The sequence below is a fragment of the Neomonachus schauinslandi genome, chromosome 16 (assembly GCF_002201575.2).
Source record: "Neomonachus schauinslandi chromosome 16, ASM220157v2, whole genome shotgun sequence".
NCBI lineage: Eukaryota > Metazoa > Chordata > Mammalia > Carnivora > Phocidae > Neomonachus > Neomonachus schauinslandi.
Window position 1 is genome coordinate 55,318,732 of NC_058418.1, and position 15,606 is coordinate 55,334,337.

General features: G+C 52.5%; 1 protein-coding gene across 2 annotated transcripts; it reads left to right on the forward strand.

The window, feature by feature from the left end:
- The first annotated feature begins 968 nt into the window (after positions 1–968).
- On the forward strand, positions 969–12,042 carry KLHL36 (kelch like family member 36). 2 transcript variants are annotated; one of them, XM_021702536.1, is made up of 4 exons: positions 969–1,042; positions 5,811–6,884; positions 8,681–8,838; positions 11,046–12,042. In XM_021702536.1, the coding sequence occupies exons 1-4, from the start codon at positions 980–982 to the stop codon at positions 11,599–11,601; spliced, it is 1,851 nt and encodes a 616-aa protein (XP_021558211.1). In that variant the 5' UTR covers positions 969–979; the 3' UTR covers positions 11,602–12,042. The 2 variants fall into 2 exon arrangements, with proteins under 2 accessions (XP_021558211.1, XP_044778105.1); XM_044922170.1 differs by lacking the exon at positions 8,681–8,838 and having other exon boundaries at positions 5,811–6,853.
- The last annotated feature ends 3,564 nt before the right edge of the window (positions 12,043–15,606 follow it).

Here is a 15,606-nt window from a genome sequence, read left to right on the forward strand (position 1 = left end):
TTTTTTTTTTTTTTTTTTTTAAATAGCCAGGCAGGGTAGCTTAGGGGTTGAGAGCAAGGAAGCCTCCCTGGGTTGCATTCCCACATCTGTCGCTCCTTCCTGACCGTGTGACACTGGGCAAGTGACCATATCACTATCAGCTTTCTCCTCCATAAATTGAGGAGAATAATAGTGCTGGCCTCTGGGGGTTTTCTGGGGATTAAATCAGTGAAGACCTAGGAACACACTTGAAGGAAAGCACCTGTGTCTAGAATGTGACTGTATTTCATATGTGTCTATCGTCACTGCATCACATCCTGGCCTTCATCATGATATTTTTAAAGTAAGATACTCTCAAACACTGGGCCACATTCAGCAGAGCTTCCTGGTGAAGGGTCCACGACTGCCCACTTTGAAGCTGGACAGGCTTAGGTTTGAGTCCCAGCCGTTTATGAGCTTTATGACCTGGAGCCCAGTGTCCTCATCTGTAAAACGGGATGTGACAGCCCGGCTGAGTAGTTGGGCTCAAATGAGATCGCATGCGTACATCCCTTAGCCTGGTTCCTGGGTCACGGTCTGGGCTTTGAAATGATAACTGTTGTCATAATTTTGATCCAGCCAAAGCCTTCAAAGAAGGAGAAGCCCTCCTCGGGATCAAGCATCAAAAGGTAGATATTTGTAGGAGGTGGCCTAAAACACACGGTGTCAGGTTTTAGTGAATAAATGAACAACGTTAGATGTCCCATCTGATTCGGATTCTAACCTGATTTTTTTCATCTCCGCGTACGAGCGTTCTTGATAACATACAGTCTTCTCTCCCTCTTTTCTCCGTGTGACTGCACCCCGGTTGTCATCGATGTCTGCCAGCAGAGCTGCGATTAATGAACGGCCTAGGGTGTATTTTTTTAAAGATTTTATTTATTTGACAGAGAGAGACGGCCTAGGGTTTAGTATCGCAGCTCAGAGGTCCTGTTCTCGTTCTAGGGCTGCGGTCTCTTTTATGATGGAGGGAAGCCGGCAGACGCGAGTGTCACGGCCGTACAAGATCAGCGAATCCTCAAAGGTCTGTGAGTAGTCGCTCTCCACCTGTGCACGTTGCCTCAGAGGGGTGGTATTTTCTGATGAGCTCATTCCTAATGTACAGACTGACTTTCTGTTCTTGGTGGTGGGGGTAATCTCCTTAATGATGAATAGAGAGGCAGCACGGGCAGGGGATGGAAAACGTCCTAAACTCAGAGGAGTGGGGGGCGGGGGGAGACATTAGAGATACACCTCGACCCATTTGTTCTTCACCTCAACCTGAAGAGGTAGATGAGGTGAAAGAAAAGCCATGGGATTTTGCATCCCTGGCTGTTAAGGACCCAGACTCTCCCCCGAGTCGTGACTTACTGGGACCCTAGGAGCAAGTGAGAGTGGGTTCCCCAGGGCCAGGCTACCAAACTGTGTCACATCAGCATTACCCCAGGAGAAGGTATCTAATTAGAAACGCATATGCCCCGCCCCACCCCAGAGGGGCTAAATTAAAATCTGAGAGCAGGACCTGGGAATCTATACCTTTAGCAGACTCTTCAGAGGACTTGGAGCAGCCCCTGTCCCCCAAGCTATTGGAAAAATAAGGATTGGGGGACCGATTTGCAGGGCAGTCTCTCTTTACACCTGTTCCTCTATAAATATTAATAACACCCTCTTTTCTTTAAAAGTGGCTCTTTTAGAGATTAATAGATTTTATGATTACCTTAGATCATGCATTTTCTTTTTTTCTTTTTTTTTTTTTTTTTAAAGATTTTATTTATTTATTTGGTACAGAGAGAGAGCACAAGCAGGGGAGCAGGAGAGGGAGAAGCAGGCTCCCACTGAGCAGGAAGCCCAATGCGGGGCTCGATCCCAGGACCCTGGGATCATGACCTAAGCTGAAGACATTGCTTAACCAGCTGAGCCACCCAGGCGCCCCTAGATCATGCATTTTCAACGGAACCAGTATTACTCCCAAGGGGGCAGAAGTGGTTCTTGGGGATGCAGAAAGAATTCTACTGGTTTTTTTTGTGTGTGTGTGATTAGAGCACAGCTATACATACGGTTCATGCACAGATAATGCAGAATATGTATGGTCTTAAAATTTCACGGGAACTGTTAGGAAAAAAATATCTTACAAGAAGATTGAAAAAAAAGATTAAGGAATAGCACTTTAGATAAAGGGAGTTGTGAGCAGCCTGTAGATTTGAAGGGAAAAAAGAGGGACAGAGGTTCTGCAGATGTGCATGATAGGAAAATGGGGTGTAATTTTCAGGAGAGGTTGGTTCTCCAGAGAAACGGGCTCCTGTTTCCATCTGAGTTCCCGAGAAGGCACTTGCCAAGCCTGGCTTTATCTGCTGTGAAAACCCAGAGAGGTCTCGCGGCTGTCTCAAAGAGGCTTTGTTTCGGACCCTGGCTGCAGAGACAGTGTAGCTTTCTCAGTGTGATAGTGCTAGAAACCTTTGTCCCTTAAAGCCACATCCTGAGTTTGTTTCTGTCTGAACCTATTCCTTGGTTAGATTGTTTATGTTTCTAATGTTTTGTATTAAAGAAAGAACCCAAATGGTAAGTGCATCTTCAGTTTTCTAGATATTAAACACATCTCTGTAGCCAGCACCCGATTACAAAAGAATGTTAGCAGACCCTCCTGTCCCAGTCTCCAGCTTCCGGGACTGGCATTTTGTCTGCCCTTGAACTTACTGTGAATGGGACCAGGGGGTAGGTACACCTGTGTGCCTGGCTCCTTTCACGGGTTAGTACGCTTCCGAGGTTCATCCTGGTTGCTGTGTAGTGGGAGGTGGTTCCTTCCCAGTGCGCTAGAGTCTTACCTAGTGTGACGGCCACTGTTCATTTATCTGCTCCGAAATGTCTTCATCCGTTTCGATGGTGATTTTTTTTTTTTTTTAATATGAAATACCCTATACCTGCTGCATTCTGGCTAGGTTAGCTGCTGAGTGGCTGTGTTCCTTCACCCAGCTTGCCTTGCCTCTGATGAAGGCAAGGAAATAAAGGAATGAATAGGGTTAATACCATCAAAGAATGTAGGGGTTGGGCCTTCCAAATTATAGGAAATGCCTCGAGACTGTTACTCATGTCCCTTTAAAATTGGGAAGTCACGTTGTTCTGGATTTTTTTTTTTTTTTTTTGAAAGTGTTCATCTTTGCAGCTACACGAAAATAACCAGAAACGGGGGGTTGTAGTTGAGACCCAGGTGAAGAATGAAACATGCCTACTTAGCACGGAGACCCAGTTTTAGAAAGAGTGGCTGCTCTTCTCCCTGCCCCGGCTCAGTGGAGCAGATGGTCCCCTCGGCAGCTGTCATCTGGGGCTGTCCCTCCCTCCCCACCCCGCCCCCTGGAGGGCTCTTTCTCTTCTTGCACTGCAGATGGGGGTCCTGTATACACCCATTTAAGTGTGGTGGTGCCACATCCCCACCAGCTTAGAGACAAACGGGGGGCCAGGTTGGGCGGCCTGCCCACTCGATGCCCCTCACTTCTCAGGATTCTGAGCCTTTGCTGTCACGAGATAGCCTGCACTGCCCTGGTGCTTTTACACTTCCTTCCTTTAGTCCATGCCCAAGAGGGGCCCCAAGCAAAAAAAAAAAAAAAAAAAAGAGGGGCCCCAAGCCAGGGTGCGTTGGAGCCCCAGCCATTTCTGCTTCATTAGAAGCCCATACCAGGCCAGCCGGGCTCTCTCTGCCGGTAACCAGAATAGACCGAGAGACTGTACGGGACCTCGGAGGAACTGTCCGGTACCGTGACAGTCGCAGAGCCTGGCGCTTGGCACACTTGGAAGGAAGCTTTGGGCAGTATCTGTCTGGTGTCCTCAGCAGAGTGTGAGAACGTGGCCTGCACCTGTGGTCTAGATGGGGTGATTGGTGTGGGAAGTGTCTGGACCAGGAGGGACCGGAGGGAAGTAAAGTATCACAATCACAAATGCGTTGGAGGCAGGAAGCAGAGAAGGAGATGAGACCCAGGCAGTAGGGCATGGCTTGAGAGGTGACCTGCAGGAATGCATGCAGGGAGCCCTCAGCCCGTCACCCCTCGCCCCACCACTTCCCCTTGCAGCCTTAGAGCCCAGCTAGCCCCTTTCCTCAAACACCCTCAAATAGGCCAGCAGCCTCGCAGATGTGTTGGGACAGCCTCCGTCTCCCTGTGCTGAATTTTGTGGTGTTTCTGAGGTAAACAAATCAAGCAGCATGCAGATCCTGAATGCCCGGAGCCTAATCGGTCTTCTAAGGATGGAAGAGCTGCTGTCTTGGTCTGACAGATCTTTGTATCCTCCAAAGCACATGGCAGGCCTACAGCACTCAGTCAGTGTCTCCCAACCTGAATTGATTGAATTAATCCATTTTAATTGTTCATATTTTTTCATTATTTTGTTAATTCCGATGCTGTATGGCAATGAAAAGTTTGGGCTCTGGAATCAGACCTACCTTCAAATCCCAGCCCTGCCACTCAGTCACTGTGGGACTTTGGGCAAGTTTCCTCGTCTCTCCGAACCTCAGTTTTCCTCATCTGGGAAATGGGCATGATAACTACATTCTGTCTCCTGAACTCCCATGCCTCATCCTAAACGCTCTCATCCTCACTCGTGAGACCAGGCCAAGGGGGCTGAGAGGCGGCTTGTGGCTTTCCTGAGATCACACAGCTAGTGAGCAGCAGAGCTGGAATTCAAACCCAGATTCTGTCCGAGTGTTGGCCAGGCTACATTTGAGCAACTTCACCGTCCTGATAGGACAGCAGGTTTCTTCTTCTTTTTTTTAATTAACATGTATTATTGGTTTCAGAGTCTTATATCATACATACCCAGTGCTCATTACATTATTATGCTCTCCTTAAAAGACAGCAGTTTTTAGAGCTATTTGCTCATGTCCCACAGTAAGAAAGAAAGAAGGGGCAGGGAGAGAAGAAAGAAAAGTTCCAGGAATTCTATTTAGAAAGAAGAGAGGAAGGACGAGAGAGAAAGAAAAAGTAAGATTTTAAGAATTGTATATATAAAGAAAGAAAGTAGGAAGGAAGGGAAAATGCTAAGTTAGTTTTTAGAAACCGCAATTGATGTATCACTTTTTTTTTTTTAAGATTTTATTTATTTATTTGACAGAGACACAGTGAGAGAGGGAACACAAGCAGGGGGAGTGGGAGAGGGAGAAGCAGGCTTCCCGCCGAGCAGGGAGCCCAATGCGGGGCTCAACCCCAGGACCCTGGGATCATGACTTGAGACAAAGGCAGACGCTTAACGACTGAGCCACCCAGGTGCCCCGTCACTTTTTTTTTTTTTAAGATTTTATTTTTAAGTAATCCACACCCAACATGGGGCTCGAACTCACAACCCCGAGATCAGGAGTCTCCTGCTCTTCCGACTGAGCCAGCTAGGCACCCCTTTAGGACTTGCATTTGAAAAGGAAGAAGGAAAGCTACAATACACACACCCACCCCCCCACACAGACAGAAACACCTTACTTCCTGCAGACTCTCTGATCTCCTGTTCCCCCTTCTCTTTCATTGTATTGTAAGTGCTGGCCATGTCAACACTCGGACAGAATCTGGGTTTGAATTCCAGCTCTGCTGCTCACTAGCTGTGTGATCTCAGGAAAGCCACAAGCCGCCTCTCAGCCCCCTTTGCCTGGTCTCACGAGTGAGGATGAGGGCGTTTAGGATGAGGCATGGGGAGTTCAGGAGACAGAATGTGGTCATCATGCCCATTTCCCAGATGAGGAAAACTGACCCCAGGGCCCTGCAGCGGGGAGTGGGGCGGGGACGGGCTTGGCGTGCTCCCCCTGGGAGCCGACCCCTGAGCCGAGCTCTCTGCTGCCGCAGGTGTACCGCTGGGCCGACCACTCGAGCACGGTGCTGCAGCGGCTGAACGAGCAGCGTCTGCGCGGGCTCTTCTGCGATGTCGTCCTGGTGGCGGACGAGCAGCGCGTGCCGGCCCACCGCAACCTGCTAGCCGTGTGCAGCGACTACTTCAACTCCATGTTCACCATCGGCATGCGCGAGGCCTTCCAGAAGGAGGTGGAGCTGGTCGGCGCTTCCTCTGTCGGGCTCAAGGCCGTGGTGGACTTCCTGTACGGCGGGGAGCTGGCCCTGGACGGCGGCAACATCGACTACATCCTGGAGACGGCCCACCTGCTGCAGATCTGGACGGCGGTGGACTTCTGCTGTGAGTACCTGGAGCAGGAGGTGAGCGAGGACAACTACCTGTACCTACAGGAGCTGGCCTCCATCTACAGCCTCAAGCGGCTCGACGCCTTCATCGACGGCTTCATCCTGAGCCGCTTCGGCACGCTGTCCTTCACGCCCGACTTCCTGCAGAACGTGTCCATGCAGAAGCTGTGCGTCTACCTGAGCAGCAGCGAGGTGCAGCGGGAGTGCGAGCATGACCTGCTGCAGGCCGCCCTGCAGTGGCTCACGCAGCAGCCCGAGCGCGAGGCCCACGCCTACCAGGTGCTGGAGAACATCCACTTCCCGCTCATCCCCAAGAACGACCTGCTGCACCGCGTCAAGCCGGCCGTGTGCTCGCTGCTGCCGCGGGAGGCCAACTGCGAGGGCTTCATCGAGGAGGCGGTGCGCTACCACAACAGCCTGGCGGCCCAGCCGGTCATGCAGACTAAGCGCACGGCGCTCCGCACCAACGAGGAGCGCCTGCTCTTCGTGGGCGGCGAGGTCTCCGAGCGGTGTCTGGAGCTCAGCGATGACACCTGCTACCTGGACGCCAAGAGCGAGCAGTGGGTCAAGGAGACGCCCCTGCCGGCCCGGCGCAGCCACCACTGTGTCGCTGTGCTGGGGGGGTTCATCTTCATCGCCGGCGGCAGCTTCTCCCGGGACAATGGAGGGGATGCGGCGTCCAATCTTCTTTATAGGTATGACCCCCGCTGTAAACAGTGGATCAAGGTGAGATTAAAGCCAGATTATTTCTTTATTCTTGACGGCTTTTTGGTCGCTTAACCTAGCCTTGACTGCCCCCCCCCCCCCTTTCAGGCCTTGGCCACCATCCCGCTTCTGAACGAGGCGTGACGATAAAGTGACGAGCCCCGTGATTCCCACGCTCCCCGGTGCCCGCACCCTGCACGGGGCGCGTGAGGGCCGACTGGCCTCCGTGTGCAGGCCAGGTCATTGTCCGGAGCGGTGCTTGCTCGCTGGTGGAACGTTCTGCGGCGGTAGAAACGCTCCACACCCGTGCTGCCCGATACCCGAGGCACCGGCCACACGTGGCGATTAAGCCCTCAAAATGTGGCCAGTGGGACTGAAACACTGAATTCTCTCTTTTATTTTATTTTAACTGATTTACGTCTAAGCAGAAAGGCCCACGGGAGGCTGGAGGCTGCTGTGCTGGATAGTGCCGGTCTCGAGATTTGACCCAGAGTTCAAACCCTGTTCCCCTGTCTCAGAGTCTCCCTGCAGCCCCCTCTTTGGGAAGGGTTTGGAGCTCGTGGAGGGAGGCCACCGAGCCTCACACCTGCTGGCAGGTGTGGTGAATTCTGGCAAGTGTGGGTCTTGGCATCAGACCTGAGTTCACACCCCAACTTGGCTAAGTCATAGCTGTGGATTTCAGACTGGGCCTTGCCCTCCGAATTTCAGCTTCTGCCTCTGGAAACGGGGTGGGAGGGCATTGTCATTCTACGATCAGAGGCTGTATGTTGCTCAGGGCGGTTGGCAAACGCCTGGCACAGGGAAGGTGGACCCTTCTCTGGTGAACACCTCCCCAGGCCACCACCCTAGAAAATCAGCCTGTCTTTATACTCACACCTCAGTGGGTTTTTTTTTTTTTTTAAATATTTTGTTTATTTGTTTGACAGAGAGAGAGAAACAGCGAGAGAGAGAACATAAGCAGGGGGAGTGGGAGAGGGAGAAGCAGGCTCCCCGCCGAGCAGGGAGCCCGATGCGGGACTCGATCCCAGGACCCTGGGATCATGACCTGAGCCAAAGGCAGACGCATAACGACTGAGCCACCCAGGCACCACCTCACACCTCAGTGTTTTTACTTAACTTGATGGGGTTTTTTCCTGGGCACAAAACACAGAATGGGCTCCAATGAGCTTTCTGTTTTATTCTGGGAAAAAAAAAAAAGAACACAAAAAAACCCCTAAAAACTCTCCTCCAAACTCTATGTCCTGCCACTAGAAAGTGGCTCCCAGCTTTGGAGCCCATCCTCAAAAGCATTGTAGTGGTGGCAGCCTGAAGGTGTGGTCTCCTCCGGGACTGTGTTCGTTTCTCTGTTCTACCTGAATTATTTAAACAAACAAAAAAATTGGGGTTTTTGCTTTAAGTTTCCTGTTGATTGCTCTTAACACATAGCATTCAGCATTAATTTTGAAAGTATCTCGTGGGGAGGAGCAAAGGGAAAGATGAATTTTTATTCCGGGACACCACGAAGCCGGTTTCTGAACTGTATGTTCTGTGGAACTCAAGCCTATGAGGTCAGCCACATGGCCAAACAAGTTAGGGGAACTGTGTTCTCCATCCCCTTCTTGGGGACTTGCAGTGCCTCCAGGGTCCTGGGAGCTCTGAGAGGTCCCTCTCAAGAGCCCCCTTTTCTTCAAGTTCGACTTCCTTCTCCCAAACACGCTTGGCCACCACTTGACCTTCCTGGGCTATGTGTTCCATAGAACCCATTTGGGAACTCAGTGCTCGATGTTGACATGGTCCAGGTGTGGGCAAGGGAAGGTACAGGTGTCCCGCCTCCACAGGTAGCCTCCATGAACCAGCGCCGCGTGGATTTCTACCTGGCCTCCATTGAAGACATGCTGGTGGCCGTCGGCGGCCGGAACGAGAATGGAGCTCTTTCCTCGGTGGAGACTTACAGCCCCAAGACCGACTCCTGGTCCTACGTGGCCGGCTTGCCAAGGTGATGGGGGGCTCTGTGGTGGACTCCGCAAACGTGATGGCTTTGTCCACCTCATTTTCTAGATATTTTGACCTTCAATTCCAGGAAAAAAATCTCCTGGCTTGTAAATAACCGTGGGCAGACCATGGGGGCAGAGGGTGTGGTGGTGACCAGTCAGGGCTCTGGTTTCAGACCATCCGGGTGCATGTGTCTGCTCTGCCAATCAGGCAGATCTCCCTCAGTTTCCAAGTCTGTTCAGAGCTTCAGGGAGAGAGTATTAAGTTCAGATAGCAAGAGCTTTTCCTAGGAATGTCCCTGAGTGTGGGCTTGGGTTGTTCCAAGAGGTGACAGATCTGTGACACGAGCCAGAGTCTTCACCCCGCTCTCACTCCATCTGTAAGGGAAGGGAAGGTGGACCCAGCGGCCATGATAACACCCGCCCCATAGGGCTGTCAGGGCGAGATGTTCCTTAGAGGCCCCACCCCCCAACACACAGCATCCAGTACCCGGGGAGCGCCCGGGACCCTCGCTCCTCCTCAGGCGCTCCGCATCGAGGTCTGCACTTAGGAGCACTGGTCATCATCGCAGATCTAGCAGAAGGTGTTTGCCACCGATTTTACCAGTTCCTTATAGTTGAACCTGCAAGCACGCTTTGTGAACAGTCTTGCCGTGGGGCATGGGCAGCTGTCTTTCACGGCTCCTGGGGAGCTAGAAGGACGCGTGGCGTAAGCCGCAGGTTGTGAATCCCAGTCCTGCAGTCTCTAGTTGCTACCACCTTCGTGTAGAGGTTCCAAAAAGGCGATGGAGTAACACCTCAGACAATCGGGATAGTGGCTCCTGATTAGCCCGTGCCATGTCTTGGGCCAGGTGCTTTAAGTGACGAGTCCCTTGAGCCCCACAGTGACCTGGTGGGGTGGAGGTAGGCGCCCACATAATTTGTCATCCAAACCAGGATTGGCAGTGAACTGGGGAGGTTAACTGTAAATACCGACGGTGTCGTAGGTAAACCAAGACCTCTGGTCTCCCTAGGTTTAGGACTGTTGTTTCACCATCCCACTTCACAGATGGAGAAGTGAGGCTTCACGGTAGTCCTAAGAGCATCTGCTGCCGTCACTTTCTCTGGGCCAGCTGGGGTGACTTACGTACCTCAACGCTACAACAACCCTGGTTTTTTCTTTCTAAATGGGCCTGAGCTGCACGGGATTGGAGTCAACATAGCCCATGACGCTGTGATCATTGGTGTGTGCGTGTAATGGGCCCTCCATGAACCCCGCAGCCCAGCCCGAGAGCCGCCCCGGGCTGCCCTCCCAGACGCTCCCCTCCCGCCGCCCCCGGCCTGCCCTGTGCAGCCACTCCCCTGAATCACCTCCCCTTCTCCTGTCACCTGTGTTTCCACTTGGGTTCTGTTCTTTTCTCCTCGTTTTTATGTCCACTGCACTTTTTAGAGAAAATTAAAAACTGAGCAGAAGGTCCAGATTGTTCCATAGACCTTCCCCGCAGAGCATCTTTCCCCGTTGGTAACCTCTTGAAGTCGCAAGGAGCGACCTGTTACAGCCTGAGTGGCTGCAGCACCTGAAGGGGGGTCGCCCCGAGTGAGGGCTCGCTGTCTGTGTTGTACGTTCTGTGGCTCGGGACAAAAGTGCGGGGATGCGTGTCCCCAGCGTCGCACAGAGGAGGTTCACGACCCTGAGGCTCTCTTGTGCACCACCCATTCGTCCCACCCTTACCGCAAGCCCCTCGGATATTTCACTGTCCCTCTGGTCTTTTCCAGAATGTCGCAGAGTTGAATTGTACTTTGTTTGGTTCCCGTTTGTGGTATAATTTGATCAGGTGCCTCTGTGTGCCTCGATTGCACAGCCTCGTTGTTTTCCGCTCCTCCAGGAAGGGTCAGCCTCGTAATTGTCCCCACTCCCGGGCGGGGGAAACGGAGCGCGGGGCAGAGCCCAGGCGGCGTGATGCCGAGCCGCACGTCCGTTTCCCCGCCCGGCTCTGGCACGTCTTGTCCCGTGACCTTGTCCAGTGTCTGTAAAGTGTGCATGGCGTGCCTGCTCCCTGCGTGGTCCCCTCAGGTCCCCACTGCCTCCCGTCTTCCCAGAGAGCGGGTTGCCGCCTCCCCCTCCCCCGCCTTAGGGGAAGAGAGCGCAGGCCCGGCGCCAGGAGGTCCCAGCCCGGGCACGGCCCTGAGCCTCCTCTCTGCCTCTGTCTGTCCCCACCCCGTCTCCCCGCAGGTTCACCTACGGCCACGCGGGCACCATCTACAAAGATTTCGTGTACATCTCGGGGGGCCACGACTACCAGATCGGCCCCTACCGCAAGAACCTGCTGTGCTACGACCACCGGACGGACGTGTGGGAGGAGCGGCGACCCATGAGCACGGCGCGGGGCTGGCACAGCATGTGTAGCCTGGGGGACAGCATCTACTGCATCGGCGGCAGCGACGACAGCATCGAGTCCATGGAGCGCTTCGATGTGCTGGGCGTCGAGGCCTACAGCCCGCAGTGCAACCAGTGGACCCGCGTGGCGCCCCTCCTGCACGCCAACAGTGAGTCGGGGGTGGCCGTGTGGGAGGGCCGCATCTACATCCTGGGCGGCTACAGCTGGGAGAGCACGGCCTTCTCCAAGACAGTGCAGGTGTACGACCGCGACAAGGACAAGTGGAGCAAGGGCCCCGACCTGCCCAAGGCCATCGCCGGGGTGTCCGCCTGCGTGTGCGCCCTGAAGCCGCGGCTGGAGGACAAGAAGAAGAAGGGCAAGGGCAAGAGGCACCAGGACCGGGGCCAGTGACGCCCCCGCACCCACCCCCACCCCCCCGCCTGCGCCTGGCGGGGACCTGGTCCCCGCCACCACCTGCCAGAGCGTCTAGACCAGCAACAACTTCGTAGCATCCTGGAACCATGATATACTTCTTAGCAGCTTTTTTTACTTTTATGATTCTTGGTATTTCTATGATATCACAGTAACCGATTAAATATTCTGTATAATTTTACATATTATTTTGCTTGAATAATTAAACCCGGGCCCAGGCAGAAAATAGCCCCTCATCTCTGTGCAGGGCTTCTTCCCTCGTTCTGAGTCTCCCCGAGGATGCCACCTCACTGCCCCCCCCCGAAGTACCTAGGGCAGGGCTTATGCAGAAATTTTTGTGAGCGAAAGTAGGGGCCGTGGTGGGGACAGTTGGGATCCCCCAGTCCATGCCTCTCTCAGCTTGGCTGAGCTGTTGGATTCCTGGGCCCCAGCTCAGAATTATCCATTCTAAAACTACCAGGAGTAGGGGCAGAGGGGGTGCCTGGAAACGAACCAATTTCCAGAATGACTGAGCACTGTCCACATTTGGCCATCATGGGCAACGTCAGGTGCATTCATGTTTATGAATGGGGACTCCGAGGGCCCCCCACAGGGCAAGACCTGGGACTTCTCACCAGGGAGATGTTCCCACCAGGATATCCTGATCTGGTGACTGTTGTTTCTGAGTAGTCCCGTTTTCCTGATGGGTAATCTTCCTGAATTCTAAAAGGGTCCAGGTAATCAAGAAACTTAAAAAAAAAAAAAGGCATGAAACTCTTTTTTTTTTTAAAGATTTTATTTATTTATTTGAGAGAGAGAGAATGAGAGAGAGCACATGAGAGGGGGGAGGGTCAGAGGGAGAAGCAGACTCCCTGCCGAGCAGGGAGCCCGATGCGGGACTCGATCCAGGGACTCCAGGATCATGACCTGAGCTGAAGGCAGTCGCTTAACCAACTGAGCCACCCAGGCGCCCAGGCATGAAACTCTTAACAAATATTTTTCTGTAATGTGTGCTTTTTTTTTCCTGAACCCACTGTTTTCTTATGTTACTGACATACTGAGCCCCCAAAATCTGTTCATTTCTCAGGAAAGAAAAAGTGGCCATCCTAGAATTTGCCATTGTTTTCTCTGGCTTGGCTCCAAGAAGCCCTCGACAGCCCCTCCATGAGTGAGCCGAGCACATCTTGCTCCCTAAGGAGGATGTCAGGTACCCACCCCCTCCCCAACTCAGCCGTCCACTGCGAAGTCGTTTTGTGCTGCTGGGCAAATTCTTTAACAAGTCCTCGCTGTTCCCTCATTCATCGCGTGGTGGGTCAAAATCACTGCCTCCCAGGGCTCGGTGCCTTCAGTCCGTATAAGCTATTAATGTATGTTCAGCACCTCCTCTTGCGATGTGTGACCGCCCCGCGCTGATTTCTGCAGGTATCACTAACTGTGTGCCCTCGGAGGTGAGCTGGGGACCCCTGCCCCAGCTGCCGTGGACACAAGGATATGGGAAGAGAAGTGTGCTTGCCGAGGGAGGCGTTCACGATCTTTGCCTTGACAAAGATCAGATTGCAGAGATGAGAACACCTCAAGATTTATTGTTAACCTTGGTATTAGACTATGAATCTCCGTTAACTTATTTCCTTAAAAAAAAAAAAAAAAGATCTCTTTACTGTACTTCCTTTCCTTTCCCTTAAAGGATTACTGTGATTTTGAGTGGCTTGGGCGTTGAAAGCTTCAGTACATAAATCGGTGCCCTCCGTCGTTAGTGGGGCAAGGGGTCTCCTGACTTGGCTAGTTCCGTGCATGTGGAAGTCCCTAGAGGCTTCCAAACTGTTGAGAGGTTCTGCAAGGCATGCAAACAATCAAACCAAAAACTGTACACCCTTCATGGAGCTCCACAGTACTTCAGTGTATTAAAGTCTCTGGGAAGTCCCACATTAACTGTTAACCTTCCATCAATCCAGTGTTTCCAAACTTCACTGAGCCCAAAACCCTTTTTTTGTCTCATACCTTGTCCAGCCCCCCACAAAATGTTTTGCAGAACTTCTGCCAACTTTGGGATAGCTTACCCCCTTCCTATTCCAGGGAAGATATTACTATTAGAGGACCCTTTGGAAGGCATGGAACATGTGGTCTGTGCTCAGTCATAAAGAGGTGGTTGTTCAGCCAGAGTCCAGGGGGAGGTGGGGAAGAGCATGTAGATTCCACGTGTGCTTTGGGGAGCAGGATGGCTTTGACCTTGGGAAGAGGAGAGACGTCAGTTTTTAGCTTAAGCCAGCTCTCTTACTTTTGACTACCGTGACGTGTCCCTGGATAACAGTGCAGTGCTGGTCGCTACTCAACTCTCTTGTGCCTTGTGGGTTCCGTACAGTGTCCTGCACCTCATACTTCGTGGTGTCACTCTTGCCACTCTGAAGGCAGGCTTTTCATTTACGGGGTTTAGATTCCAATATTGTTAGGGTTGGGAGTGTTCTTTCAAAGGTAAGGTTGATCAGTTTCTTCTCATGGACTGGCTTCACATGATTGGTGGTGGTTTCCCTGTGTGAAGAAAGGTTGTTGAGCCTATTGGTGTCAAGGGAAAGGAGCGTCAACGACCAGTGGGCAGCATCTGCCCAGACGCCGGGCAGCATGGTGGTGGGACCCATGACAGGTAGCTGCTGTCCGATGTTTTTAAGATGGCAGTCACCCTGCTGTGCTGTCCAACGGAGAATGGGAGAAGATGCTGTTTAACCCAGTTGGGCAGTCAGCTTGGGGATGCACTCCTGCAGGTGGCCATCTGAGCGGCAGAATCACAGTGGTGTGGTTTCCAACCGCAGGGGCAAAGGTTGGGCTCTTGTGGGCCGCCATCTTGAGAGGCAGCAGCACCCCTGCTGCCCGTGAGCACTTGGAGAACACCAGAATCGTTTCTTTGGACCTTTCAAAATAAGCATAGTGGGCTTTCATTCAGGTTTTTTGGGTTTTATTGTCACTTTTAAAGAACTAGAGTTTTCACTTCATGTCAGTTGTATGTTTTGAGTTTGATCCTCACCCAAGTTGGAACCTTGTTTGCTTAAGACATGACTGTCATGCTAGAAGGGAGGGGAATAGAAGGCTGAAGAGTCCTGGTTACTTAGAGGTCTTCCTGCTGTTTAAATATACAGAGGTTGTCTTAGCAAGTTGTGTGTTCGTACGGCTTAATCGGTATTTTTAATGTTTTCGATGTTAAGTGTTAACGTTTTAGCATTTTAGAAAGACTGCCCGGTAGGACTTTCAGATCTTGATCTGAGCAGAAAACCTCGTGTGTGAATTATATTCTGAATGCTCCTCCCCTTGCTCTTTAATGATAAGGTGACCTCATGGTGACTTAGTAGAAACCCCAGAAGCCAGCCCTAAGGGGTGTTCAGTTTTGGGTGGAGACCGAAATGCCAAAGGGAGTGGGGTCCCAGTTCCTCCTCTGAGCTCCAAGATCCCACTCGGTGAGCTCAGGTGAGTTAACCTGTGGTTCCAAATACCTGGCCCCTCAGCCAGGTGACCTTTCAGTGGTTTGCAGCAATGTGGGAGGTGAAAGATCCCCCAACCCCACCCCCAGCCCCTGGTAGAGTTGTCAGGCTTCATCTTTACCCTGGTCCTCCGTGGCATGTGGCTTAGCCCAGCAGCTGCCGAAGGAGTACCTCCCGGGCCTTCTGTCTCTCAGAGCTTGCGGCTGGAATCTCAGACCACTGGCCCTGCCCCTGGAGGGGCAGTTCCATCCTTGGCCTCTCCATGGATTCCGAGTGTCTTCAGAGGGGCGGGGAGGGGGCCGTGTCCTGGCCCCCAGAATAAACCTCTGGAGTGTAGGGCAGCTCCACAGGCCCTTGGACATCCTGCCCTGTGCGTCTGCCAAGCCTGGCAGTTTTTAAAGTTTTTTGAAATGTTTTGATACTTTTTGATACCATTTGCTAATAACCGTTTTGTAGGTTGCTGCCGGGGTTTTCCACTTCACGACGCCCCCACTCCCTGCCCCCCCCCCCCCCCCCCCCCCCCCCCCCCCCCCCCCCC